Source organism: Geospiza fortis, unplaced genomic scaffold (assembly GCF_000277835.1).
Source record: "Geospiza fortis unplaced genomic scaffold, GeoFor_1.0 scaffold516, whole genome shotgun sequence".
Lineage (NCBI taxonomy): Eukaryota > Metazoa > Chordata > Aves > Passeriformes > Thraupidae > Geospiza > Geospiza fortis.
This window is the reverse complement of record NW_005054721.1, coordinates 40264-67877: the sequence shown is the minus strand read 5'-3', so window position 1 is coordinate 67877 and position 27614 is coordinate 40264. Positions and strand designations below refer to the sequence as shown.

The 27614-nt window shown below is 44.6% G+C and overlaps 2 protein-coding genes across 2 annotated transcripts in view; one reads left to right on the top strand and one right to left on the bottom strand.

Annotated features, from left to right (window-relative positions):
• LOC102036509 (ubiquitin-conjugating enzyme E2 R2-like) overlaps window positions 1-13261 on the top strand; it is a 55888-nt gene extending 42627 nt beyond the window's left edge. The window contains exons 3-5 of the mRNA XM_031065261.1: window positions 3150-3247; window positions 11483-11617; window positions 13015-13261. Of these exons, the coding sequence (XP_030921121.1) occupies window positions 3150-3247; window positions 11483-11617; window positions 13015-13234 (453 nt within the window). The 3' untranslated portion in view covers window positions 13235-13261. The remainder of the gene's footprint in view (window positions 1-3149; window positions 3248-11482; window positions 11618-13014) is intronic.
• Window positions 13262-14238: 977 nt separating this feature from the next.
• Window positions 14239-27614, bottom strand: part of LOC102036338 (ubiquitin-associated protein 2-like) — a 19086-nt gene continuing 5710 nt past the window's right edge. The window contains exons 4-10 of the mRNA XM_014311282.2: window positions 26478-26692; window positions 23949-24048; window positions 23758-23865; window positions 22249-22316; window positions 21353-21541; window positions 18614-18680; window positions 14239-14355 (exon numbers count right to left, since the gene is read on the bottom strand). Of these exons, the coding sequence (XP_014166757.2) occupies window positions 14351-14355; window positions 18614-18680; window positions 21353-21541; window positions 22249-22316; window positions 23758-23865; window positions 23949-24048; window positions 26478-26692 (752 nt within the window). The 3' untranslated portion in view covers window positions 14239-14350. The remainder of the gene's footprint in view (window positions 14356-18613; window positions 18681-21352; window positions 21542-22248; window positions 22317-23757; window positions 23866-23948; window positions 24049-26477; window positions 26693-27614) is intronic.

Sequence of the window (27614 nt, the reverse complement as noted above, 5' to 3'; positions counted from 1 at the left end):
CCCGCCCAAGAGCCAACCTTCGGAGAACACAGCCACGCCGCCAGTGGGCATGGCCCCGCCCCCAACTGTGCCTCCAAGGACGAATCTGAGAAGAGCTGCAGACACCAAATCAAGAAGCAGAGCGTGGGAAAAGTCCCTGCAGGGAGCCCACCCAGCAAAAAGCAGTGGAAAGAAGCGTGTAGGTGTGTGGTGCCATAGGAGTAATAGCAATCAAGCCATCCTGAAAAGATGGTGCTGACCACATGGCACAGCCGTTTTACAGCAGCTAAGAGCGAGCCACTATCAAGTCCAGTGGGAAACCAGCACCTCCCTACATATGGACAGTGAAAAAGCAAAGACCAAGTTCATACCCCTTAAACCTCAACGAAACTTCACAGCCACCCTGCCTTCTGATATTTCAACTATAGAGAAGTTCTCATATTCCACAAACTCTAATAAACTAATAACATGTGCTAAGGGTAAAAATATTGAAGGGTTGTCACACAAGTGTTACAAAATCACACAACAGTTTACTAAATATGCCCTAGAACTCATAGTACAATATTTATTATTGTTTTTTGCATTTGCTAAAACCAAAATTGATAAGCCTGTGATAGCTGATTCTGCTAAAGTTATTAAGAAAATATTACATTTCTGTCTCAGGTATGGGCTACTGTGTCTCAAAGAGATCCTAGGATGTATGTTAACAAGTCTTGGTGTACTCCTAGTTTCTGCTTGCATTGTTTCTAAATCGACCTGGAAGATTCAAAGAATATCCTCATCCTAACATTCTAGGTCCACTAAAGCATACATAGAACATTAATTTACTAACATCATAAGCAAATTTAAGCTGCACATTTTTTTAACTGAGAATTTGCCACCTGTCATCATTTAAAAAAACTGAAAGTCACCTGTTAAATCAATAACAAATTTCTAACCTCTAACAAAAATAAGAAAGGTGTATTACTTGCACTTTTACCATAGTAACTAGAACATTTAAATACCTATATTTCTTTAATTATTCATAAGTTGTTTATGTTAAAAATTTCTTGCATTAGATATTAATACAAGCTTGTTTTTAAAATATAAAATACAGAAAATCTCTCCCAACCAAGTCATGGCCTGATCAAGCCATGAACCTGGCTGGTAAAAAAATATATTAGTATACAAACTTTACAAAAACTAAACCCTTTTCCCCTTGAGATAAACGAGAAAGCCTTGACCAGAAGGGGTTCTTTCAAGTCCTCATAGTGAAAAAGAGACCTCTCAGCAACCCTCTAGGTAATAGTACCTTATTAATACTGTTCAAAGTCCATGTTCTGATCCTAATTTTAATCATTAATACAAAGAAAAAAAGGGGGGTGGAAAGGTTGGAGTGAATGTACACGCCCTCTCTAAGTCTAAGGTAATATAATGTCTTTCAATCAATCATATAACAGTACAATAATCCTATGATAAATACATTTCCATGGACTCTGGGACATGCTAGACACCTACTTGATGTATCCAGCCTGAACTACATCCTGCTTGGAACCACAGCATCAACCCAATGTCCTGTCAACAGATATCACAGAACTGTGAAACCAGAACAGTTAATAACTATCTCATAGAAATCTGAGACTACTGAAATAACAGTTCATATAGAGACTCTATTTGCTTACAAATTGGTTTATCTGTTAAGTTTGCTTTTTTCTTACAGTTTTAAAGTTGAATGTTTGAAAGTTTTTAATTTCAGATTAGAGTTAAGATATAACTTACAACTTTGTTTAAAAATAATTTTTCAAGTTTACAAACTGTTTTTCTGTTTACAAATTGTTTTTTCTACTAGTTAGACTTTTCTTTAATAGTTAAGACTTAAGTAGTTTGTTCTTTTTTGTCTTGGTTTGGAAAGACAGGTGTCTGCTAAGGAAGGCAGGAGCCTCCCCTGAAATGGAAAAGTGTAAACCCCCTCCCTCCGAATCATTATAAATTTTAAATTAAGGGGCTCTCAGGCAAAAATATGGGAGCAGGAATAACAGTTCTTTATTAGGGAAGAAAATAAAAACATAAAATAAACAATCCAGTAAACTAAAACAACAGTGACAGAGTCAGAACACAACCTGACACCCTGTTGGTCAGGGTGTTGGTAGCAGTGCAATTGGAATTGTGGCTGCAGTCCTCCTGGAGTGTCAGGTGTGGTTCTGTTGAAGCAGTAATCCTGTAGAAAGGTGTAGTCTTCCTCTGAAGATCCAGTGGAAGAAGAGGCAGCTGTTTCTCTGGGAAATCCAGTGGAAAAGGCCATGCTGGTGTTCCAGAATCTCCAGATTATATCTGGGTAGAATGCTTGGCTCCTCCCTCTGAGCTGAGCATCTCACAATGGGATGCTATAGTTCTTATCAGTCATGCAGTGACATTGAATAGCCTATTATCAGCAGATGTCTCCCCAGACGGAGGATTGGTTGTGGAAGAGATAAGGAAAACTGCCCACTTAACAGAAGACATCTGCCATACAGATGGCAAATAGAATACAATTTGTTTGGCAATCCAGGACATTTTTAAAGATAAATTATTATTTGTAACCTAAACTTTAGGCCTGTAACATGCTAACCTGAATTCTTGCCTACAGACTCTGAATCAAAATGCTACAGCTTCACTAATATATAATTTATGAAAATTAAAACCATGCTGTTTTCTGTCACCCTGATTGCAAGGGACCGTTGCAAATAGATGACAGAGAGCAAGTTACAGTTTTAGTAAAGACAAAAGGGTGAGATGTTGCAGTACAATCTGACTTGTACTGAACTTAATCCATTTACAAATAAGAAACCCAGCCCAGTTCCATAAACCTGTCTCTAGGCTGACTGACAGAGGTCTCAACCAATAACAACTCTCCTAAAATACAAGCATTTGACTGTTTCAGAGTGTGGGAGGCATGGGGATTAGACCAATGGCTGTTTAAGAACCGGGAGTTTTGAATTGCCTTTAAAAGCAAGCCCCAAACAATAAAACACGCTGTTTGGCTGATGACCAAAGGAGGTCTGTTGTGTGTTAAGTCTCAGACACACGAACACCAACGTGTCACCATATGGTATGGAATATCCCTTTGCTCCATTTGGGTTAGCTGGCCTGGTTGTGTCATCAAATCTCTGCCTCAAAGCAGGCTATTCTCAACTTTTGTTTCTATCTTGCAGAATGGGGATGTATGTATTTCAATTCTTCACCCACCTGTAGATGACCCGCAAAGTGGAGAGCTGCCCTCCGAGAGGTGGAACCCTACCCAAAATGTCAGGTAACTGTGAATATGTTGTGCAGTGGTGACCTCAAAGACCTGCCATCTCTACAAGACCTAAGGGCTATGGTGGGAGAGGTTTGGGAGGGAATTTAAGGTTTTGTGGGGCTTTGGGCTTGAATCAAGTGGGAACCAGACATACCAGTCTGTCTGAACATACTGGGCTGATAGGGAAAGTTTTGGAACAGAATTCAAGACTTTAGGAGCTTTAGGTCCTTAACTGGGTGCAAACCAGACTTATCAAGTTGTCTAAAGTGCTGATGCTGAAGTGTCCTGATGATGGACTGACAATGTAGAGAATTCTGTCCTGTTTGCAGGCTTTCATGCTCCCAAAGCAACTGATTTCAAATTTTCTGCCCTTCCCTGGTCATTGTTATCCTATAGTTAGGGTTTTCAAACTCTTCCAAGATACCACTAGTGGAAAATAATATTTTTTTGTATTTGTGCCTTGTAGGAGTAATTTTGTTCATAATCCTGCCTGCTGTTTGCCTTACAGTATTTGTCTGTCTCCTGTCCTGCAGTGGGATATCATCAGTGGCTAGCCAGGTAGCTTTCTTCCTGACAAAAAGACCCAAAGGATCACTAAGTATTAGAGGCATTTGGGGCTGACCTGTCCTGTTTTTTTTTCTTTTTAAACACCAGCTCAATTTCATTCTTATTACAAGACACTGCCAATAAGGAATTGATAAAACTCATATCAAGTAGCAGTTTACCTGTGCAGCTGGAGTAGGAAGTGATGTAGTGAAAAAACTCTAAGGTTGTCTTGGTTTGGGAAGACAGGAGTCTGCTAAGGAAGGCAGGAGCCTCCCCTGAAATGGAGAATGTAAACCCTCCCCACCCCTCCGAATTGCAATAATTTTAAATTAAGGGGCCCTCAGGCAAAGGTTGGGGAGCGTGGTAGTCCGATTGAAAATGTGGCTGCAGTCCTCTGAAGTATCAGGCGTGATTCTGTTGGAGCAAGGGGAATCTGTAGAGAAGGATGTAGTCTTCCTCTGAAGATCCAGGAGGAAAAGGTAGCTGCTGTTCCTCTGGGGAATCTCGTGGAGAACAAAACTGAACTGCAATTTCAGAATCTCAGAGTATATGGGGTAGCAGTGCTTGGCTCCTCCCTCTGGGCGGAGCATCTCACAATGGGATGTTATAGTTCTTATCAGTCATGCACCGATATTCAATAGTCTGTTATCAGCGGAGGTCCCCTCCCGAGGAAGGTGTGAATGTGGTCATTCAAAGAGAGAGATAAGGCAAACTGCTCACTTGACAAGGTAATCAGCCATACAGATGGTAATGGAAAACATCTTGCATGCAATCTTCAACAAAGGTACTTCCTGTTCTAACATTTTAAACTGATTTATTATCCAAATAAGGTTAAAATAATTGCCTCTGGATTTTTATCATATGAGAACTATTCTCGCTCTCAGACTTATTAGGTGCTGGTTCCTCGACTTGAAATCTGTTATTTACTGGTAAATCCAGTAAGGATCTCAGGACACCTGAGGGAATATAGTGATTTGAAAAATATTGTCTGACAGTTTAACTCAGCTTTCATCTAACTTGGCTTCACAAAATTCATTTGAAAGGAGCCTGTATCAAAGCAAAGATCTAACAAAGGGGATTCAATGGATTCTTGACCCTTGAAATATGATTGTAACACACATTGCAAAGTGCTGAGCTAGAGCTAACATAGCAGGAGACTAGGAATTGTAGCAGTCAGCAAATTATAACAACTGATGTTCCTCCTAGAGCATGCTACTTGAAGGTTAAAAGGGCCCAAGAGAAATTGTGTATCTTAGCTGCATGAAGTCATGAAGGGTTGGGAATCTGATCCTTAGAGCTTGAGGTAAAGGTTATCCAATCCATCTGTAACAAATACACATTCTAGTTCAGATTTATTAAAAAGAAAAATAGGCTTAAATACTATCTTAATTTGTTATATTGCTAAGCTACATTCACCTGTCCCTCTTCTCAGATGGCTATTAAACTGTTTTTTTCAAACATCTGATATGGTTAAGACTAGGTGACAAGCTTCAACTTATAGTTAGAAAACAGCTTTGGGCATTAGTTGCTTAAAATGCCCGCACATTTTGAGTATTTCACAATATACAACCCTAAATATTGACATGAAACTTCTTATGGTAATAGTTCTCTGATTTCTGCTCTCCCTTACCATGGTGCAGTTTTTGGTGCTTACTCTTGGAACATGTTCATCTTAACAGTGATATTTGGAGAGAAAACATTCCTCCGCTGTATCAGCAAGCAGAAATAAAACTTGTCCTTCACTGTTAGCCTACTGCCTGTGTAACCTAGGGCTTCTCGTCAGCTGCTGAATTTTGTAAATCCGCTTACTACAGATGACTGTGGTTGAAGTGTCTGGAGTGAGGAATGTAATTCTTCAACTTTGAGAGCACTTGTGCATCTGTCCACCTAATGGTTTCAAGCATGGTCATTAATTTTTTCTAAACACAGTCAATATGGACTTTCCCATCACTTGGAGCTAGATGAGGCTGGCATAAGTAAATATAGCAAACTTCCATCAAGAGGTGAAGGAATGCAGTTGTGATCTGTATGGCAGAATGCATTGCTTTTCTTATGTCCCATAAAGCTGAGGAAGTGGTTGCAGGGCTGTGGGGTTGAGGCTCTTTGATAAATTTTAGTTACCTTTCTCCATCTAGCCTGGCCTCACTCTGTCTTTTAAGGTGCACAGGCCAGAATTCAGCACAATATTCAAGATGTCGGTATATCTGTATCTTGTGCTGGCATGTGATGCCTCATCTTACTATTGCTTTGTTTTCTGAGGATACCCATTTTTGTTTTTAACGTAGGGGCAGAGACAGACACTCGACACAACACCGGTGGGTCATCAGCAAACTGTGTTTTATTGTTCAGAGCTTTCTTTTACAGGGAGTTCAAAACTCCTGGGTCTAGACAGCCATTGGTCTGATCTTTTATGCCCCCCAGATCCTGGACCAGTGATATGCCTGCAGCTTAGGATGGAATGTAATTGGTTGAGGTTCCTGTCTTTCAACCCAGAGACTGGTTTTATGGAGCTGGCTGGGTAGCCAAATTATTGCCCAGTACAAGCCAGCTTGTACTGTGATATAATGTGGCAACATTTTGTTGGCTTTTTCTGGCTGCTTTAGTGCATTGAGCTGTTTGCAGAAACTGTTCAGATGTAACAAAACTTTCAGTACAGTCTAAGTCTGATACTTTTGTTCATACATGGAGAGAAAAAAATGCAGTTAACAGTTCTGATTCCTTGATCCTCTACTGGCTTCTCTCTGCTGATAAAGGCGTGTAGAGGAACTGTCCTGGTTCCAGCCAGGACAGAGTTAATTTTTTTGCAGTAGCCATGAGGGGGTGAAGCCTGGACCTGTGTGGGCAGGGCTAGGAGATTATTTTATACCACCTCACATCATTGCCAGTGTGGGGTTAGGATATTTTTTGGCTTCTAAGAAGAATGGGACTTCCAGTGGAGAAAACTGTGGTGTGGCAGGAGGGGGAAACCTGCCCACCATTTCTTCATTGTTCCCCAGGATTCATGGTGAGCATTTTTGCATGTGGATCACTCTCCCTTTTGTACACTTTTGTTATTTATATTGTTGCTGTTATTGTTGTTTTCTAATGTCGTTGCTGTTTCCAGTAAATTGTTTTTATCTCATCCTGTGATCTTTTGTGCCTCCCATCGAAGGGGGGAGGCAGCCAACTGCAGGTCATGGTCTTTTTAGTGGGAGTAATAAATTGGGGAATACCATTCCTAAACCAGGACAGGCACTCACTCTGAAGACAACAGCACTGTAAACACAAACCAAAGAGATATGCCAGCTGATGAGCAGACTGTTCCCCAGAATGGGGTGGGGGATATAAGAAAGCAAAGGTGGGCTTTAAATACCCACTCTTCATGCAAACAACTCGCATGAAACAACATGCTAGAACCTCACCTAAGGGAGAAACAGATCCATAACTATACTGGAGAGGGTCAGTCTGTATCCAGTCTGGTGCAGTTTGCATGTGATGCTAAGGATGTTTTCAGTCACACATGGTGGAACTTTTCTGTGGTTTCTGTCCTGTCAGATCCCCTGTTCTGGGATCCCTTCCTGTTACTATACCTTGTTCACCTTGCTTACCCACAGCAGCAGGGTTTGAGTTAAGGAGAATGGCCAGCTCTTAAGGATATGAGCAGTGATGGAGCTGATCTAATGTGCTGGTCAGAAATGAAAAGTGCACAGTGTCTCACCTCTAATAGACAGTACATAGATTGTGGTAGAGTGGGTGCTAAATCCAGATGTGAATTCCTGTCCTTGGCTTTCTCGATATTTTGCTTGCTTTACAGTAATGATGCTGAAGCTGACATGCTGGCTTTGCAGCCTGATTGCTGATAATTCAAAGGCTTTTAAGTGAATTCTTGAGTTGAAGTAAAAGATGGTTTATTTTCTGCTCAACATTCCAGTCTGACCAGACAGCTTTTTCCATAGCTGCTGTTCTATTTCCTACTGAATTACATTATTTGGAGAGTAAATTATATATGACTCTCCTGATAGCTATGCTGAACAGTCTGGCCGGATGTAAGTGTTTAGTTTCAAAACCTTCCTATAAAGTCTTCATCCAAATGGCCAAATGTTTCCTGGAATTGTATCCCAGATAAATTATTCTGTGAAAAACTGAGCTTACTCTTTGAGATTTTTAAAAGATTAATAAGGGATAAAAAGGGACAAATATCCAGCACTGGCATGTTTTTGGCGATTGGCAAAAAAACCCCATACTTTCAGCTTAAAACAATGTTTTTCTATATTGTTACATGACAGGGGGTACATGCATATTCATGAGAGTTTATACATTATTCAAACATTCCTGGGAGTTAAGATGTTCCAGGAATTCTTTTGCTTGGTTTTAACCTTTGATTTGTCTTCATGCCATCTTGTAGATTAAATAATATATTTTATTTCTTCTTGTGATTCCATCTTGCTGTTTTTACATGCCTTGATAACAAAGAGTCGATAAATTCTTCTCTTGGTGTTCTGGTTTTTGTCCCTGTTATCTTATCCTTCAGATAAGATAGTCCACAAAATGTGGGGAACCACCTAATTATCTTACACCATTCTCTGAGTTAGTTATGTGAAAAAGCATTTTAACATCACATAGTCTCTATTTTAATATTATGCTACAGTCTAAGATATAATATATTTATCACACTACTATTTATATAAGCTATATGGTGCATACTTAAACTGACAGATTATACTATACCAAAAAGCAGTTAAAAGGAAATATAAATTGTACCATATCAAAATCTTTGTGATTAATAATAATATGCAAAAGCTAATACACAAATGTGAAAGCTAATACTATATTGTCATTTATAACAATATGCTTGTAGATATGCTCAGCATGCATTGCTCTGAATATGCCTCTAAATCAATTCAAGTACAGTTGGGGGTGTAGTCTCCTTTAATCATGTTGTGCAAAGCAGTTGCTATGTACTGCTGTATTTCAAGACTTATTTCCTTGTCTCTTGTTCTTCCCTTCCATTTAAATTAAAAGCTGTTCAAAGCAGGACCACCTCAGACGCAGGAAGCTATTGCAGTGGTAGCTACAGCCAGGTGGCCAGGTGTGTAGAGCTGCCTGATGGGATTTGCTGTTGAGTTTTGTGCTGGTTGTGACACCGTGTGAGGAACAAAGGGCTGAATCTCTGAAGTGCAAAGAGCTGTAGGAAATGCAAAAGGGTCTGGCCAGCAGAGGGAGGTGGTGTTTGTCCCTGATAAATGCCAGCAGAGCAGGGCAGCTGGCTAGCTCTGGGCTGCTGCTAGAAATCCAGGAAGGCTGTCTGTCTGCCAGGGGTTACGTGACTGGCTCATGCTGGCTTTGCTGAGTACCAGCAATTCAATCTTGCTGGGCCCTTGTCGGTTTGCCTGAGTGTTGAGTACAGCAAGAGGAAGACAGTGCAGATATTTTTCAAGTACTGCTACAGCAGTCTTGGCACACAGGCTGAGGAGAAGGGACACCTGGCCACAGCTCCAACCTCTTAATACACTGTGGGGTAGGGAAGGCAATGCAGCCTCATCTGATGGCCTTGGGTTGTATCAGTCAGGATAAGCAAAGAGCCTGGCTTTCTGCTGTGAGGCTGAATGTCATGAAGAACAGGCTCGCTAAGCAGGTTTCCAACCCAGCACTATCTATGGGTGGTATGGATAAACTGAATTCTGGTCTGATGCAAGCTTTACCTGCTGCCCTGTCAAAAATGTGTACAGACATGATAGTCTGTCATCAGATTAGGTCTTTGAGGTTTGTATTGTGTCATCTTCCCTATGCTGATCACCAAGGTCTGAAGTTCATAAGTATTTGCTCTTACTTCAGCTATTGTCCTGTTGCCTTTTTCCCAACCTGGAAATGAAACTCGAGATAATTTTAGTAAGGAGGTAATATAAAGGGGGATCTTTATTTGAAGGCTTCCAGAGGCAGTTATGGAAAGATGTCCACAAAAGCCCACCCCCCCACAGGGGTGAGTACATTTTTATAGGAAATTAGCATAATTGATAAAAAGCACCAATTAGGAGGACAAGTGGTGATGCAATTTCCCCCCAGGTTAAGCCCCTTCTCATGAGTCCCTCCTTCAGCACTAGTTGTACTTTGTCCATGAAATGTATCTCGAAGAGTTGTTCTTGGCCTTGGTTCCCAGAAAGAACCAAGATAGCATTGGGGCCTTGTACATCCCGGGGCTTGGAGCTCTGGAATTTGTCTTTCTGCCTAGGGAAAGGCCATAGAAAAGTACTGGGAAATCTAGTCACTAATACAATAGACTACACAGCTACAAATATATGTGTGAAGAATATAGAAAACAGAAAAAAAAAAAGGCAAAACCCCAGTGGCAGTCCTTAGTGTATTGGGTTTGCATGGCCAGGTTTTGACAGCAGGGGGGCTACAGGGATGGCTTCTGTGAGAAGCTGCCAGAAGCTTCCCCCATGTCCAGCAGAGCCAACACCAGCCGGCTCCAGGATGGACCCACTGCTGGCCAAAGCTGGGCCAATCAGGAATGATGGTAACGCCTCTGTGATAACATATTTAAGAAGAAAGAAAAAAAAGTGACTACGCAGTTGTAATTGCAGCCAGAGCGGGGTGAGAACGTCAGAGGAACAGCTCTACAGACACCAAGGTCAGTGGAGAAGGGGGGCAGGAGGTGCTCCAGGCACCAGAGCCAAGAATCCCCTGCAACCCATGGTGAAGACCATGATGAAGCAGCTGTCCCCCTCCACCATGGAGGACCCCATGCTGGAGCGGAGGGAGCTGTGAACCTGTGGGAGGCCTGTGCTGGAGCAGGTCACTGGTAGGGACCTGCAAACCCGTGGAGAGAGAGGAGCCCATGTTGGAGCAGGTTTCCTGGTAGGACTTGTGATCCCATGGGGGAGCCACACTGGAGCAAGCAGTGCCTGAATGACTGCACCCCATGGAAAGGGACCCACACTGGAGCTGGAGAACTGTCTGTGGGATGGACTCATGTTGGAGAAGTTTGTAGAGGACTGTCTCCTGTGGGAGGGACTCCTGTCCCTGAGCAGTGGCAGAAACAATGGGTGAACTGACCATAACCCCCATTCCCATCTCCCTGTGCTGCTGGGGGGAGGAGGTAGAGCTGGGAAGGAGGGTGGGATGGAGGGAAGGTGTTTTTTTAAGGTCTTATTTTACTTCTCATTATCCTCATTTTGTTAGTAATAAATTCAATTAATATCCCCAATTCAAGTCTGTTTCACCCGTGATGGTATTTGGTGAGTGATCTCTCCCTGCCTTTATCTCAACCCATGAACCCTTCATTACATTTTCTCTCCCTTGTACAGTGGGGAGGAGGTAGAGCTGGGAAGGAGGGTGGGATGGAGGGAAGGTGTTTTTTTAAGGTCTTATTTTACTTCTCATTATCCTCATTTTGTTAGTAATAAATTCAATTAATATCCCCAATTCAAGTCTGTTTCACCCGTGATGGTATTTGGTGAGTGATCTCTCCCTGCCTTTATCTCAACCCATGAACCCTTCATTACATTTTCTCTCCCTTGTACAGTTGCAGAGGGGAGTGAGAGCAGCTTTGGTGGGTGCCTGGCATCCAACCAACATCAACCCACTACACTTAGATATCCTTAATTATTCATAAGTTTTGACTTTAAACATGTTTCTGATGCATCACCTAAAGAAGTTGTCAGCATCCAGAATCCGTGAATGTGTTAGCTCTGACTTTGCTGTTGTGATTACCTGTTTCAGGACTATCTTACTGAGTGTAATCTCTTTGCTTAATGAGCCCAACACATTCTCTCCTGCCAACGTGGATGCATCAGTCATGTTCAGGAAATGGAGGGACAGTAAAGGAAAAGACAAGGAGTATGCTGAAATCATAAGGTAAACTTTGCTCTGTGTGATGCTGTGCTACTGGCCTCCTGCTTTGAATCCTATGAAATAGGCTGATTTCAGAATTTGCTGAAACCAGCTTCTCACTGTGGTTGTTCCTTTCAAAATGAATTTTACAGCTTTATTCCAAGTTCATTCTTCTGGACAGAAATGGTGCAAACTTGTGTCTTTGTATTGTTCTTTTTCAGACTAATCTGGCACGATACTCTGCAAAACCTATTAGCTGCTAGTAAATTCTAGTCTAAGTCCCTGTGTACCTTTGAGGACTGCTTGCATTGCTTGAGATGTGATTCAAACTGCCTTCATGCTACTAGTTCTGTGCTTAATTCACTCATGAATAATAATCTTGTCCCTCCAATTTGAAGGAATATCAGTAGGATTTGGCAAGTGCTTGCCCAGCTGGGTTTGATTAGCTGGAAGTGCTGTTTAGTCTTGACTGCCCTTTTCTGAGAAATTCATGGTTCATCAGGTGCTGTAGGGAGATGATGTAAACTTGAGCCAAGATTCCTGTGGAGTGGAAATGGGCAGCCCATACTGCAGTGGGACTGCTGTCATGCTTGCCTGGGGCAAGACCAGATATACCTTGACTGCTAGCTGGACATACCCCTGGTTGGAGCTACGCAGGGCAGTCAGTCACTGTCCTGGGCTGTGCAAAGAGCCTTGCTAGGAGGTTATTTTAGTCCCCTCCAGCTGCATTGGCTTCAGCTGGATGTACTCCATAAACAGAGTATGGTAGACTGAGCACATGGGTGGGAGTAAAGGAACAGGCTGCCATCTGCTCCTCTCCCTGCTGGGAGGCAGCAACAGTTCGCAGCTCAAGTACTGCTGAGAGGCACCAACCAGAGCCCATCCTGGAGCAAAGGGAAACACTTGTTTCCTGCTATCCTTGGTCAGTGTTGGGGTTACAGCTGCATCTCAGAGTGCAGCCACATGCTCTTATCCTCCAGTGGGAGCTCAGAGCTGACAAATGCTTGTGGGAATTAGAGTTTTGAGCATGTTGGGGTAGAGTCATCAGTGGTAGAGAGTGGCTGTGGATAGCATCTCTGGATGTCATTTCCTAAGTCATCTTAGGAAATCTGTGACTATCCCTTCTGTAAAAATTGTAATGGAATTTGCTTTGAGTTCTGGCAGATCTCTAATACAGAGTCCTGTAGAATAATTGATTTCATATGTTGCTGAGAGTGTGTGTGCTGCAAACACCCTTGGAGTGCTCCCAAGCCTGGGGCTGCAGGAACTAAATCTGTTTCTAGTGATGCTTGTGGTGCTTCAGCCAAACATTAGCTCTTTGCCAGGAGGGCTGGGCAGGGGGTGGTTGGGAGGTGGGGAGTTGAGCCACACTGCTGCCAGTACATGGCCTTGCTCATGTTGCTGTGTCCTCCTCCCCACAGGAAACAGGTTTTGGCTACCAAAGCTGAGGCAGAGAAGGATGGCGTGAAGGTCCCCACTACACTGGCAGAGTACTGCATCAAAACTAAAGTGCCTTCCAATGACAACAGTTCAGATTTGCTTTATGACGACTTGTATGATGATGACATTGATGACGAAGACGAGGAGGAAGAAGATGCCGACTGTTATGATGATGATGATTCTGGCAATGAGGAGTCGTGACCTGCTCCCTCTATGCCCCTGTACTGCTAAAAAAAACTGTCTCCTGCTGTCTCCTGTTGTATGGATCTGTTTGCTCCTTTTTTATGGACCTCTTAGAGACCCTCCACAGAATGTCTGAATTCTTGCATTCTTAACCCTTTCATCACTGTATTATGATTTCTTTTTTTAAAAGAAATTCCCTTTTTCACTTCTACAAAATGCTCACAGTGAAACAGGTTTGCTTGTGTTTAGATTCTTGAATTAAATACAGTCTTGCATTGAGATGTTTAATGTATTTAAAGCTGGAACAAACCCACTGGAAGACAAATTTTCAGGAGCTCAAGTACTGCATTTACTGTGAAGAAAAAAATCCACACAAAGTAAATTGCCAGGGTTTAGCTGCTCCATTTATAATAATAGCGTGTGTACATTTGTTTAGCCTTGTGGTGGTGGCTTTTCCTTTATAAGGTGTGGGGTGGAAAGTATAAAGCTACTATGTGTTGAGCTTGATGGGATGTTACTGAAAGGTACAGGAATCTGTTTAGCCAGATCAAATTAGGAAATAGCTGGCCCCTGGATCCCCAGAGGGCACAATCAGCTTTGTCTCTGAAAAAGGCTTGTGATATGAACCCTAAAATAAACACTTAACGCTTCACATCTGTACAACTGAGCCCTGGGTTGCATTATTTTTTTTCAGACTAGGTTTGGGTTGAAAAAGTTTCATTTAGCCATTCTTCTGGGATCTGCTGTCAGCTGCCCCTCTACTGAGGGAGGAAAACAGAAGTGTATCCCACTGCCCAGTGGGCCAGCATTCATCCTGAACTTCTTTTTGGCAGTGGGAGAGTCTCCTTCTCCAGTGCTTGCTAGTAGCCCTTGCTTCCTGCAGCCCAAGTCCAGTGCTGGCCTGAGCCTTCTTTCTGTTGCTTATGTAGGTCACCTGCTGGTAAATGCAGCTCTGCTGTAGCTCTGTGGGGTTGGCAGAAGATAAAGCTCCCTGGGGCAGCCAGGCTGTTCCTGTGCCTGCAGTGGCTTCTGGGACATAGGGCAGAGAGATGGATGAGTGCTGGGCTCTCTCCTGGCTGGCTGGGGCACAGGTGGATGTGTGCAGCCCCACAAAGAGAAGGGTACACAGTGCTTTCAGGCTGAAAAAGAAAGCCAGCAATCAGGGTTTGACAGCCTATTTAGGAGTATGCTTCAGCTGGTGCCCTGAGCTCAGCCTCCTGTATGATTTTGGGAGCCCTTGGCAGAGCTTAGGGCCCTCAGCACCCTCACCCCATTGCAGTGTGCTCTTGTTCAGCTGTAGTGCAGTGCCCTGAATTCACCTTTCACATGGATTGGCAGCCAGCCCTGCCCTTCTGTGATGAGCCCTGGCAGCCCCAGGAGCAGATCAGGGGTTCTGGCCCTGCTTGGGCGAGACCCTCTGTTCTCACAAGAGGCAGTCACCCTGATAAGAACTGCAGGCTCAGGCATTTTGTATAGCTTGGTGGTTTTAATGATACATCACCAGCTGCAGTCTCTCAAGAGGTACTTTGGTGGGAGTAAACTTTGTTCTGTGATCAGCTTGGTGGGAAGCAAGGAGCAAGATGAGAGTGAGCAAGTTTAAAGTGTATTGCCTGGAGGGAGAGGAGGGGAAGGCAGCCCTTGGGGAGGGCAGGAAGGCCTGTGGGGCTCTGTTTGAAGTTATCAGAATGTTGCTTGGCTGGGATTTGCTGCAGCAAGGACAGTCCCTGTCCCTCTGCCCCAGCTTGTGCTAGTGTGTCCTCAGCAGAATGAAGGCAGCCCAAGTGGTAATACCTTGTCCCCAGTGTGTTCTGTGATGGTCTGCTCTCCTGCTTGCTTTTTACCTGGGGAGGCAGCTGGAACCCTCCTCAAGTGTCCCACAAGGGCTCCTTCAGGTCGTCCTTCCATCAAGGACTAACAGCCCCTGGTGCTTTTTGGAGCCAGCAGCAGGCCCCCCCGCCTCAGCTCCCAGCTTCACACCAGCCCTGGGAGAGTGATGCCGGTGTTGGCAAATGGGCCTCTGGCACTCGATGCAAGGCTGGTCTCAAGGCCACACTGGGCCAGGAACATCAGCCTCCAGCTTTGAGGGGCTGTTGGGGGCATGAAGGAACAGAGTATGGCAACACTGGCTGTGCTGAGTTGGTTTGAAATGATACTGCAGCTTTCAGGATTTCCCTTGTATTTTTGACTGTCTTCACTGTTTACTGTATGCTCTCCAGTGAGTTGTATTTTCAAGCTTGGTGTTGTAAGATGCATTATCTCATGTTAACCCTTTTAAAGACAGAAAGCAATCTATTTTGAGAGCTCTGACCATAACCAAACTAATTTCTCTTCCCCACTGTCCTGTTCAGTGTCATTGCTTGTTGACTTGCTGGTTTCATTTTTTTGAGATATAAACTGAAATTAGGGTATTATGTTTGGGTTTTGGGTTTGTTTTGGTTTTTTTTTTTCTTTGAGCTTTTTTACCTATTTAAGAAATTGTGGAAAAATGTTTACCTGATCTTTGTATTCTGGTTTTTTCTTAACCTTTTTCTCATCTCAGCCAATATTAGTGTTTACATTAGCAACTACCTGCCCTTTCAAATACAGTTTTCAACAATTCTGAAACCAGCAGGGTACACTACATTTCTTAGTAGTTTTCTTAGCTGAAATCCCAGATGGTTTCCTTTTTTTCTTCACTATAATTTACCAGAAACAATTAACTGATGCATTTTTGTGTTGTCTTCCTCTTCAGTAGTTATGTTTTGTCTTTTCTGCACATCTATTAATAAAAATGTGAAATGAAAATATGCCAGTACTGTTACTTCCCTGTTAATTGAGTTAGTTTATTTGCATGGGTTACTTAAAGCTTTGAATAACAGCTGTTCACAAATTCAGTGGTGCTCCAGTATCAATACCTATACATGAACATAAATAATCTACAAGGTTATTGGAAAACTAAAGCTGCTGTTTGACAGCTGTCTATACCTTAAAGAACAAACTGATTTGGAGAAGCACTTTGGCAAAAAGCCATGAGCTTTGCTGTTATATTTATTTATTCATCTTAAGTCAGCAAAGAGGAGACCAGGGAGAAGACTGTTAATGGTATCATATGACTGCAACAGGATGCAAGGACTTGGAATAATGGTGGTGCTGGCATGGGGTTGGGGTGCTGCTGGTGGCCAGTTTTCTGGGGCAAGGTGCTTTGACCTCATGCAGAAAATCGGCAGAGGAATTGAGGTAATCACTGCCAACCACCCCTTCAGGGTGCTTGCCCTGCCTGGCCCATGCTGTTCCCTCCAGGCTCAAGAGTGGAGAAGTATCTGTTTTTGCAGTGCTGAAATTAGCAGGACATGTGTACAGGTGTTGTATTTGCTATACAACATTGTTTGCAGCACAGCAACAGCTGAGTCAAATGTGTTTGGGGCCTGAATGTTTCTGCTTCACAGCCATGCTGGAGGAGTGGTTATGGCATTGCAGAGCTGACTTCCTAGAGGAGTCTCCACACTGGGGAATGAGACGGTGCTGTCTGGGCCTTCTGACTGGGATCAGGCCTGCTTGTAGCTCCTGCCTGCCTTGAGCTGACAGTAGCTTCTTGATCTAGCAGGTGTTGTACCAAAACCAGGACAAACACTCCACGCTGCCCTGCACTGGACAAATCACAAATCTGGCTGCCCCTTGTGCAGTGGTTGGGGTTTTTTTTTCTCCATTTCCTTGATGGCCAAGTACAGCAGAGCAACCTTGGTTCTACCATCACTGTGGAACAGAGACTTAAAGAGAAAATTCCTGCAGAAGAGCCCTGTTGGAGCTGACGATAAGGGGAAAACATCCTGTTTAGGCTTGCCAGGGGAGGGAAGGGAGGCAGTAAGTCTCCAGCCTGCAGAAACAGATTGTTGTATTCCCAGTGCAGGACCGAGCACTTAGCTTTATTGAACCTCACCACAGATGTTCCTCCTGATGGAGGCCCTGGACTTCATGGGCAAAGCAAGGAAGGATAGTGTTGCTGTGCTCCCTCCTTAACATTCCCAGCTGTTCCACAGGGCCTCAGACAGAGCACAGCAAATGCAGAACATGATGCTTGTGGCAGAAGTCAGGGTGCTGCCCAAGATCCCAACCCAATGCAGCTGCCTATGAGCTTTCAGTACCAAGGTGTGCTCACCTTTGATACAGTATTCAGCATCCCCAGCATACCCATCTCTTGCTCTTACCTTCCCAGCAGGAGGAAGTAGAAAGGGACAGGCTGTAAAAGCAAAACTGCTTGAGGCCTTTGAAAATGCAAACACTAGTGATACACTCAAAAAATTATTGGTTGGAGGGAGAGTTAAAAAGAAATAAAACTCCTAAAACATTCACTGCACTGGTGTAGGACAAGAAAGACCAGGAGTTGCCTCCAGGGTATTGTTTTAGAAAAAAGTGGGGAGGGACAGGTGAAGTTTCCATCAAGTAGCTGTGTCTTTTCTGGGCAGGGTGGCTCAAGGCAAAAAGAGGTACAAGACACAGCTTATACTTTAATTTAAGAAACCGCTACATAGTTTTTGCCTCTAATGATAGAAAGGAAGTTGCAGGACCCACTGAGCCATCCAAAGTCTCTTGCTAGAGAAACAAAAAAACCTCAACCCAATACCAAAACACACAACCACCCCCCCCAAAAAAAAAAATAAAAACAAAACCCCACAAACAAAAAAAGGCCTTTATTATTAAAAAAAGTGGAAAATAAAAAGGTGAGAGTGCAGCTCAGGGCCACAGTGAACAAACTGCCCACAAGAGTTCATCTTCCACAGCAGGAAGGAATGAGGAGATGAAAGAAAGAGGAAGGACCCACAAAACTGTTTTTCCCTTCCCCCAGCCCCTTTTTTATCTCTTTCAATAACAGCTATATTGGGGGCTGAGGGCAGAAATCAAATAAACAGGACACATCTTGATTTTTTTTTTTTTTTTGGGGGGGGGGGAAGCAGGTCTTATTTGCCTGAATTTAGAACTGCATTAAATAAATGGGCTCCAGCTCAAAAAAAAAAAAAAAAGGCACAGTTTGTCTTTTGACAGTTATAAAGCTTAAAAAAACCAAGGAAGGATGATCTGATGCAGATGGGAAATTCATAATAAGTCTCCCTACAAAGAAAATAAAACAGAAAACAGGCTGCAAGATGCAGAAAACCACATTTAGCCTCTATTGCATTTACAAATACATATATAAATATATTACATACAACAGCAACTTCAAGAGGAAGCAGGCAAGTCACACTGAGAATGGCTGCCTGGCTGCAGTTCTCCCCCACAGATGTTTGGCTGAGCAGTAATTTCTCCTAATAATTCTAGGAATGGGGGTCAGCTTTTTATTTTTCTCTTTTTTTTGCCTCCTCTCCTTTCATTCTCTCCCCCCTCCCCAGTTTTGGATTTAGTTTGTCCAGTATGGAGAAGTACCATAGGTTTTGGTAGCCTGAGACTTTTGCTGCATGGTGCTGGGTTGATTGCGTTGGCCAGATCCACCCTAGAAAGAAAGGAGACATGAGCACCAACACTACTAGGAAGACAAGCCTGTCCATACATCAGCAGAGGAGCTTCCACCAACACAGTGATGCTCCCCCCCCCGGACGGATCTGTTTCTGCTCTGCAACATCTCTACATCCTGCAATCCAGGACAGTCACAGAGAAACCAAACAGAAGAGCAAGGACCACACCATCCCACTACCTCCCACTCAGGTTTAATGACAAGGAAGAAGAGGAGCAGGACTAGGGACAACAAAGGAACTCTCCCAAGGTGAACAGAAGCAGTACACCAGCCAAAGATGACACACATTAAGAAACAGAAGTAATTTCCTGTTTCTTGATTCCAAGGCAGAATGTTTTTTTGGGGAACATTTAGAGTAAGGAAACACATGGGCTGGTAAAACCAAATCAGAAATTGGAATCAACATGCAACCTGCAAGGGGATGATTTCCCTGCTAGTATTACAGTACAAGTGTTCACATCTTGCTCTTCTGCCACAGCCAGGGGACATCAACACTTGCCTGGGCTTCACACCTCACAGCCCATCTCTCCATGCCCCACATCAGGATGGCCTCTTCACAGAATCACAGCCTGGCTGAGGCTGGCAGGGACCTCTCAAGGTTTCTTGCCCAATCCTTCTGCTCAAGCAGGGTTGTTCAGACCTATGTCCAGACAGCTCCAAGGATGGAGACTCCATAACCTCCCTGGGCAACCTGTGCCAGTGCTTGGTAACCATCCCAATAAAAAAAATGTTTCCTGATGTTCAGAAGGAACCTCCTGTGTTTCAGCCCTGACGTGGTTTGACCGGAAGTAGGTTTTCTGGGATGCTGTGGCCACCAATAGGTGTTCAGATTTTAATATTGGCACCTGGTTTGGCCACTGGGGCATTGGATACGCCTCTGAGAACACAGGGGTTAAAAGCAGAGCTCTCGCGGGAGAAGCCCTTTTGATTTCCGGCGGGAAAGTGTTCGGTTCTCTCCCTAGTCCCAACTGTTGCCGGCTGGGCAGGGGAGGGGAAAAGCCATGCCGCCGTGAGGTGAGCTGGGCCTTGGACAGAGAGGGGGTTGAGGGCCCTGAGGATGGAAGGGTGGAGGGGCACAGAGAGACATCAGGCAGCCCCCCCCAGGAGAAGAGAGCAGGCTGGTGTCTGTGCTGGTGCCAAATTTGATAGCACGGCGGGTGCAGCGAGAAGGAGCCTGGCCGCTTGTAGGAGCTTTTAACCCCTTTTTGGACAATGAAAACCTTGCAGAGCATTGACCTTTCCTGGAGGGGAGATGGAGTGGAGGATAAAGAGGAAATGGGCAAGTGATGAAAGTCTGAGCAGTGAGTGATGCTGGAAGAGTAGAGAAGAGTTTTAGGTGGAAAGAGATGATGGAGTAGCTTGTTGCTGGACTCTTTTTGTACAGCCATGGACAGAACCATGCTTCCTTGTGATACAGAGACTGCGTCCAGGGGGAGGCGGTGCCTCGGCCAAGAGGGTTCGGTGTTGGTGCCCCTTGGCCCCAGGGGGCGAAAAAATTTGGGGGAGACAGATGTCCCGAAAAGGAGAGACTGTGCCCTTTTTGGAATGGGACAAAGCATCCTTAAAAGATGACCCTAGAGGCAGATCTGGTCCGTGTTCAGTGGTGAGAGCACTGGACATGAAAAGGAAGAGGTCACCATGGCACAAGAAGGACTCCTCTTGATGAACTGAGGATTGATTGATTGTCTGAAGGTTTTGATGATGGACTGAGAGTTGGAATTTGGGAGATAGATGTATTGGAAATGTGGTGGGGGGAGGAGGAAATGTTTTTGTGAGGTTTTCATTTTCTGTGTGTGTATGTGTCTTTTTACTTGTAGTTTAGGTAATAAACTTTTTCTCTATTCCTAAGTAGAAGCCTGCTTTGCTTATTCCTGGTCACATCTCACAGCAGACACCAGGGAGAAGGTATTTTCATGGGGGCACTGGCATTGTGCCAGGGTCAAACCATGACAAGCCTGTACCCATTGCCTCTGGTCCTGTCACTGGGAACCACTGAAAAGAGCCTGGCTCCATCTTCTTTGCACCTTCTCTTCAGGTACTTATATATATATATATATATATACACATATATTGATGAGACCTCCCTTGAGCCTTCTCCTCTCCAGGAGGAACAGTCCCAGCTCTCTCAGCCTTTATGGATAAGAGATGACCCAGTCCTTTCGTCATCCTTGTGGCCCTTTGTTGGACTCTCCAATACATCCATGTTTGTCTTGTACTGGGGAGCTCAGAACTGGACATGGGACTCACCAGTGCTGAGCAGAGGGGAAGGATCACCTCCCTTAACCTTCTGGCAGCACTCCTGCTAATGCAGCCCAGAATGCCTTTGCAGCAAGGGCATAGTGCTGGCTCATGGTTAACTTGGTGTCCACCAGGATGCCCAGGGCCTATTCTGCCAAGCTGCTTTGGCCCCCAGCATATACTGGTGCATGGGGTTGTTTCTCCCCAGGGGCAGGACTTGGCATTTCCCCTAGTTGAACATCATGAGATTCCCTCCCCAAGCTGGCCAACAGTATTGAGTCTGTCAGTCTAAAATTGCTGTCAAGGCCCTTTCCCAATGAGCAAAGCAAAAACCAGAAGGAAGCAAAAAACCCCAAGACCTTGCTAGGAATCTGCCCTCAGGCACACTAAAGATGATGAAGGGGCTGACTCACCTGCCCATCTTGCTGAAGGTGGTGATGCAGCATCTGGGAATGAGGCTGCTGATGTGCAGGGAGGATATGGAGAAACGGGGCTGGAGCATAACCTGGGGCAGCACCATGGTTCAGCCCAGTTGATCCGAGAGCAGAGGGTAGGCTAAAAGAAGGTGGTGTGCCAGCATGGAATCCCTGTTTGTCAAATGTCTGCACAGGAGGCGAGGGGGACAGCATCAGAGACTGGTGTGAGCAGCCCCATGGTGACCAAACAAGAACAAGAGTGGCCCAAACACACATCACCTGAAACTTTCATCAACCCCCACAGAGCAAGCCAAGTTACACCTGCAAGCACTTCAGCAGATGAGCTTCAGCTCCTTTTCTCATCCATTCTTCTGAACTAATGACTCCAACATTTCATTTTTATTTCCACAGCTACTATGCTCCTTTTTTCCCTGACCTCTTTTTATTCAGTGGGACATGGGATGGCAGCAGCTGCCTAAAATCAGTCCTTCACACATTATGGGGTCTCAGGCTGAAATTACAAAAGCAGAAGAACCACTTGCAATAAGATTTTTTTCCCCCTGACCAAAGCTCAACCCAGCCTCTTGACTCACTTGCTTTGAGGGATATTTTGACCAAAAACATTAGTGCCATCACACTTCATTTGCAACCAGGACACAGCACATGTGGGGCAGCATGGGCAGTGTAGAGTGCCCACACCTATGCCAACAGCTGCCATCAGGAGCAGTGGGACAGTGAGACTCCTCTCCAGTAGCAAACAGCCAGCATAAGAAATGCCACAGCCTGTTGACCCTGAGAACCAAGTGGCTTGGGAATGACCCCAGCCTCCTCCACAAGGGGATCCATCGGTCAGGCCTCAAGAGCACAGGGGAGGAGAGTCCAGCATTGCTCACCTGAGTCTTGTTATAGACTGAGCCACTGATATCAGGCACACCCGTGTTACTTGAGGTCACAGAAACACCTGGAAAACAAAAAACAGCCACCAACAATGGGAAAGTCAACCATCACCTAGCATGAACCCCATGCTTTGCTCCCAGCACTTCTGACAGCCTCAGTGGATGCACCTTTGTCTGCAACCACTGCACCCCACACCCTGCTGCTGGCCCACCCGGTGGGGTTCTCCATGCTGTCAGACCCACAGCGCTGCACATGGGAACAGAAGAAATGGCTTGGTTCCTCATTCCCACTGCAAAGCAGGAAAACAGTCAACTGGAATAAATCACCCACATTCACAACCCAGTGGTTACCACTTGGATTCAAATGCACTTCACCAGGCAGCAGTTTGCTGCATCTAACACTCATTTGAGCTCACAAAAAGACAGCTTTCCCCTAGGATTGCACTGAGCAATGAGATTCAGCATCTGCTACACATTTGAACCCTTGTCCTTTTACATCCTGCAGAAGGGTGAGGTCTGCAATGTTCCTCTGCCCAGAGAAAATTAATATCACTGATTCAGGCTGCCTTCCATCTAGACAGTCTGGTGCCATATCAGGCTCAGGAACACTCACCAGCAAGGTGATTTTCAAACCAGTCACTTATTCAGTCTTATAAAGACTGTCTCTAATCATTTCACTTGGCTCAGAATAAAACTAGCTGTTCCTTTGGCCAGTGAATCAGAGGACTGGGCTCAGAGAGTGTGCACTGCTTTATGGTTGTTCCCTTCCGAGGACATTGCTCCTTTTTGGATTGCTCCTCTACAGATGAGAGCGAGAGCATGATCAGCTCTTGGCTGAAGACAGCATTTCAAACGCACAGCAAATGCTTGGTACTTTCTGAAGTCCAAGGATGAACTAGTTAGTGCTAAGCAGCTAAATATACACTTCTCAGGTCTAACCAGCATGAGCAGAATAAAGCTTTCATATGAGCTATATAAATTCTTCAGCCTTTACAGTCGCAAAGGAAACATTTTCAGGCACAAAAGAAAGTGGTGACTTACAGGGTGTACAGACAGAAGCCAAACAGCCCAGAGATGTGTGAATTGCCCTGTTCAACCCTAACACACGGCTACCTCAAGTGACTACCAAGAAATCCAATTTAGTCTTCATTTGGCAGAGGACAATTTCAGCAACAGCATCCAACTGCTTAGGCTTCAGAAACACAGCACTGTTGCAGGATCACTATATTCTTCAGCAAAGAAAACTTCAACAGAGGAAACAGCTTACCATTTCTCCCATGTATAATTGTGGACAAAGCTGCACATCACCCACACAAATCCTTATGCAAAGTTCAGCCATGATGTTTAGAAGGAACACTTGGGCCATTAAAAAAGCATTTTGTATATGTGAGATGGACAAACAGCTTGGATCGTGACCCTGTTTAGAGCTAGCTGCTGTGTTGACTGCACAGCACTGGGAGTTGGCCCTACTAAATCCCACTCGAGCAACCTCATGTTTCATGTTACCTTTCCCAGGTCCAGTGCCAGCAGATTTGTTTTGTGCTTGAGATGACCCACTGTAGCCTCCTTTGCTGTAATCTCCAGCTGCTGTTCCCTGTGTTAAGTCATCATAGCCTGCCAGTGTGTACAAGACAAGGTGTTACAGTGAGCAAACAGCTCTGCAGATGTGCATGTGAAAAGCACAGTGGTAAGCATACCTGCCCCATAGCCATGCTGCCCATAGCCACTCCCTTGCTGAAAAGGAGTCGACGTGGTGTTCAGGTTGACTCCATGCTGTTTAGCAGATGCTGGAGGTACCTGGACAAAGGAAGGAAACAAAAGACTGTTAACCAGAGAATGGCACACAAAACACAAGGTCCCTCTGCTATCTAGTGGAGAAGGCATCTTCACCTTGTGGGAAATTCAGTCTGGAATTGGGAGCACTGGGCTGACATGGGACATGGCATTCATGCTTCCAGAAGTAAATTGCTGTAGTGGCTTTATGCAAGCTCCAAGTTTTCTGCCAGAGCTGCCCCCCAATTACATCACAGCCCTCTCTCAAAACAGGCTGTGTATTTCTTTAGAATAATAGAATCATTAAGGTTGGAAAAGACCGCTAAGATCAAGTCTAACCTTCAACTGAACACCACCTTGTCAGCTAAACTATGGCACTAAGTGCCGCGTCCAATAATTTCTTGAACACTTCCAGGGATGATGACTCCACCACCTCCCTGGGCAATCCATTCAAATGCTTAATCACCCTTTCTGTGAAGAAATTCTTCCTGATGTCCAACCTGAACCTCCTCTGGCACAGCTTGAGGCTATTTCCTCTTGTTCTGACCCTTGTTCCCTGGGAGCAGAGCCTGACCCCCACCTAGCTGCACTCTCCTGTCAGGGAATTATAGAGAGTGAGAAGGTCTGCCCTGAGCCTCCTTTCCTCCAGGCTAAACATCCCCAACTCCCTCAGCAGCTCCTCATAGGACTTAGTCTCTAGACCCTTCCCCAGCTCTGTTGCCCTTCTCTGGACACACTCCACCACCTCAATATCTTTCTTGCAGTGATGAGCCAAGAATTCAACACAGGATTCGAGGTGTGGCCTCACCAGTGCCCAGTACAGGGGAATGATCACTGCCCTGGTCCTGCTGGCCACACTATTGCTGATACAGGCCAAAATGCCATTGGCCTTCTTGGCCACCTGGGCACACACTGGCACATGTTCAGTGTGGTAATCACATATCCTCTGAACAGAAAGAGACATAGCTGTCCCAGGATTTTCCTGGGAAGCTGTGAGAAACTTAGAGAAAATAATTAAAACAATTATTATCTCTCTTTCTGTAACCGTTGTTTATAGATATGGTTCTCCAGAGTGTGGTATTCATAGTTCACCAATAGTGTGAGAGATTTTTACTTTGAGACCAATCAAGTCTCACCTCAGTGAGTCGCATTATAAAAGGACCCGCTACTTTCATTAAATGGGCCTTCTGATTCACCTTATGAAGACTGGAGTCTTTCATTCCATCCCTGACTCAACAGCATCAGTTCAGCTGGCTGTTGACCAGCACCCCTAGGTCCTTTTCTGCTGGGCCACTTTCCAGCCACTCTGCCCCAGCCTGTAGCACTGCAGGGGGTTGGTGTGACCAAGTGCAGGACCCAGCACTTGGCCTTGTTGAATCTCTTTCATACACTGACTGTAAACAGCAAATTGTCACCCACATAATCAAATGAAACACCAACTCCTGTCCAAGTCTGTTTCATAAGACACAGTCATACAGGGTCCTAAAATAGAGTCATCTACCCTTCTGCTTGGAGCATCCCTCTTCCCAAATAACATTTTCCCTCCTGAGACTCCCTGCTCTCTGAATTAATCCAGTCTCCTCCATCCTCAAAAGGATTTCTTAGGCATTCTCGGCTCTCTGACAGCTTTGGATCTCCCTTTGACTATCTGGAGGGTGCTACAGGCTTTCAGGAACACCAAGTCCAAGAGCTGCATCTGTCTGCTATTTATAGTAACCTGCACAGGAATCTATGAACTCTGGCCTTTTAAATTTACCATTTTCTTGAGGAAGAGACTGCAGCTATTTTCTCATGCTTGCATGTTTTTGGAGATCCCTTACAGACTGTGAAAGATGACTATTCTGCTGCCATGAGACCCCACCTGGAGTACCATATCCAGTTCTGGGGCCCCCAGTACAAGAAAGACCTGTTAGAAGAGGTCTAGAGGAGGACCATGAAAATGATCAGAAGACTGGAGCACCTCTCCTTTGAAGAAGGTCTCAGAGAGTTAGGGCTGTTAAGCCTGAAGAAGAGAAGGCTCCAGGAATACCTTATTGTGGCCTTTCAGTACTTAAAGGGAGCTTATAAGAAAGACACAGAAACATTTTTTACCAGGATCTGTAGTGACAGGACATGGGAGAATGGTTTTAAAGTGAAAGAGGGTAGATTTAGATTGGACATAAGGAAGATGTTTTTTCCAGTGAGGGTGGTGAGACACCAGCACAGGTTGCCCAGAGAAGTTGTTGCTGCCCCATCCCTGGAAGTGTTCAAGGCCAGGTTGGACGGGGCTTGGAGAAACCTGGTCTAGTGAAAGGTGTCCCTTTTCATGACAGAGGCATTGGAACTACATGATCTTTAAGGTCCCTTTCAACCCAAACCATCCTGTGACTCTAAGATGTAGAAGGTTTGGGCTGAAGAGAGCAAAAACCAGAGAGGCACACAGGGAGGGTTACAGTTTAGGCTATCACACTTACAAACATGGTTGGCCCATATTGGAATGCACTCGGAACACCAGGCACACCAGCATAATAAGGTAACCCAGTGTAGCTGTACCCTGGGGGCAGGGTCGGATTGAGGAATGGCTGCTGAGTTGTATGGTGAGTCTGAGTCTGGTTCTGCTGTGACTGAGCGAGCGTGGTAGCAGGAGCAGGGGAGGCAGAATCCCCACGGCCAAATTTTGTTACGTCACCTGCGAAAGAACAAACTCATCAGAAAAGCTATCAAAGCTACACCAGAAGTGGAGAATTCAAAGGATTCAAAATCTCTGAATACAAGTAGACAACTACAGAAGAGAACACATCCTACATTTGAAAGCCTGCAGTTGTTCATGGGAAGCCCTCTCCCAGTCTCTGTTCCTGATGGCTACAGGGACATTGCTTGTTAGTGACAGAGAACTCCATGCCATGGCTAATCCATTGTTAAAATGGAGATACCAATACTTACCTATCTCACACAATCTGAGCAGATTCATTATATCAGATCATTGCAATAAAACATGCTAAAAGCAAAACTATGGTAAACAGCAGATAGTTGTTGGGTTAGTGTGACTCTCCTAGAGGTTAAACTGATTAGCTAAGCTTCATGGGCTGAAACCAAGTCAGGATTTACAGGAAGTGATAGGCATATTTTTGTCAGACTGTTTATTTGCCAAGCATGACTACAGTTAATGTCTGGTTCCTCACACCACCAAAGTTCTGGAAACAATAGCTCAAGGCCAGGAAAGCAAGACTTGCATAGTGGCCCACCTTTTTTAAGAAGTAAGAAAGGAAATTCGGTCATTACCCCAAAAGCAGACTCCCAAGAGAAATGATTATGCAGCAGAAAAACTCCTGAACACTTGCATTTTCTGGTGGCCTACAGAGCACCATGCTCACGTTTTTAGGGAGGTGACATATATCACTCATATCTATCTCATTCCCAACTAATATTCCTTTATATTGGTTACCAAAAAGTATGACAACACTTAATATCATCATTATAGGAATTATAACACCTATAGCTACAGTTAAAAGCTGTAATCAGATTGTAGTGAAAGAAAACCACTGGCTGAAAATCCTGGATAGCATTAGAGTCATCTTTGCACAACAATAACTGAAGAGTAAGAGCAGGAA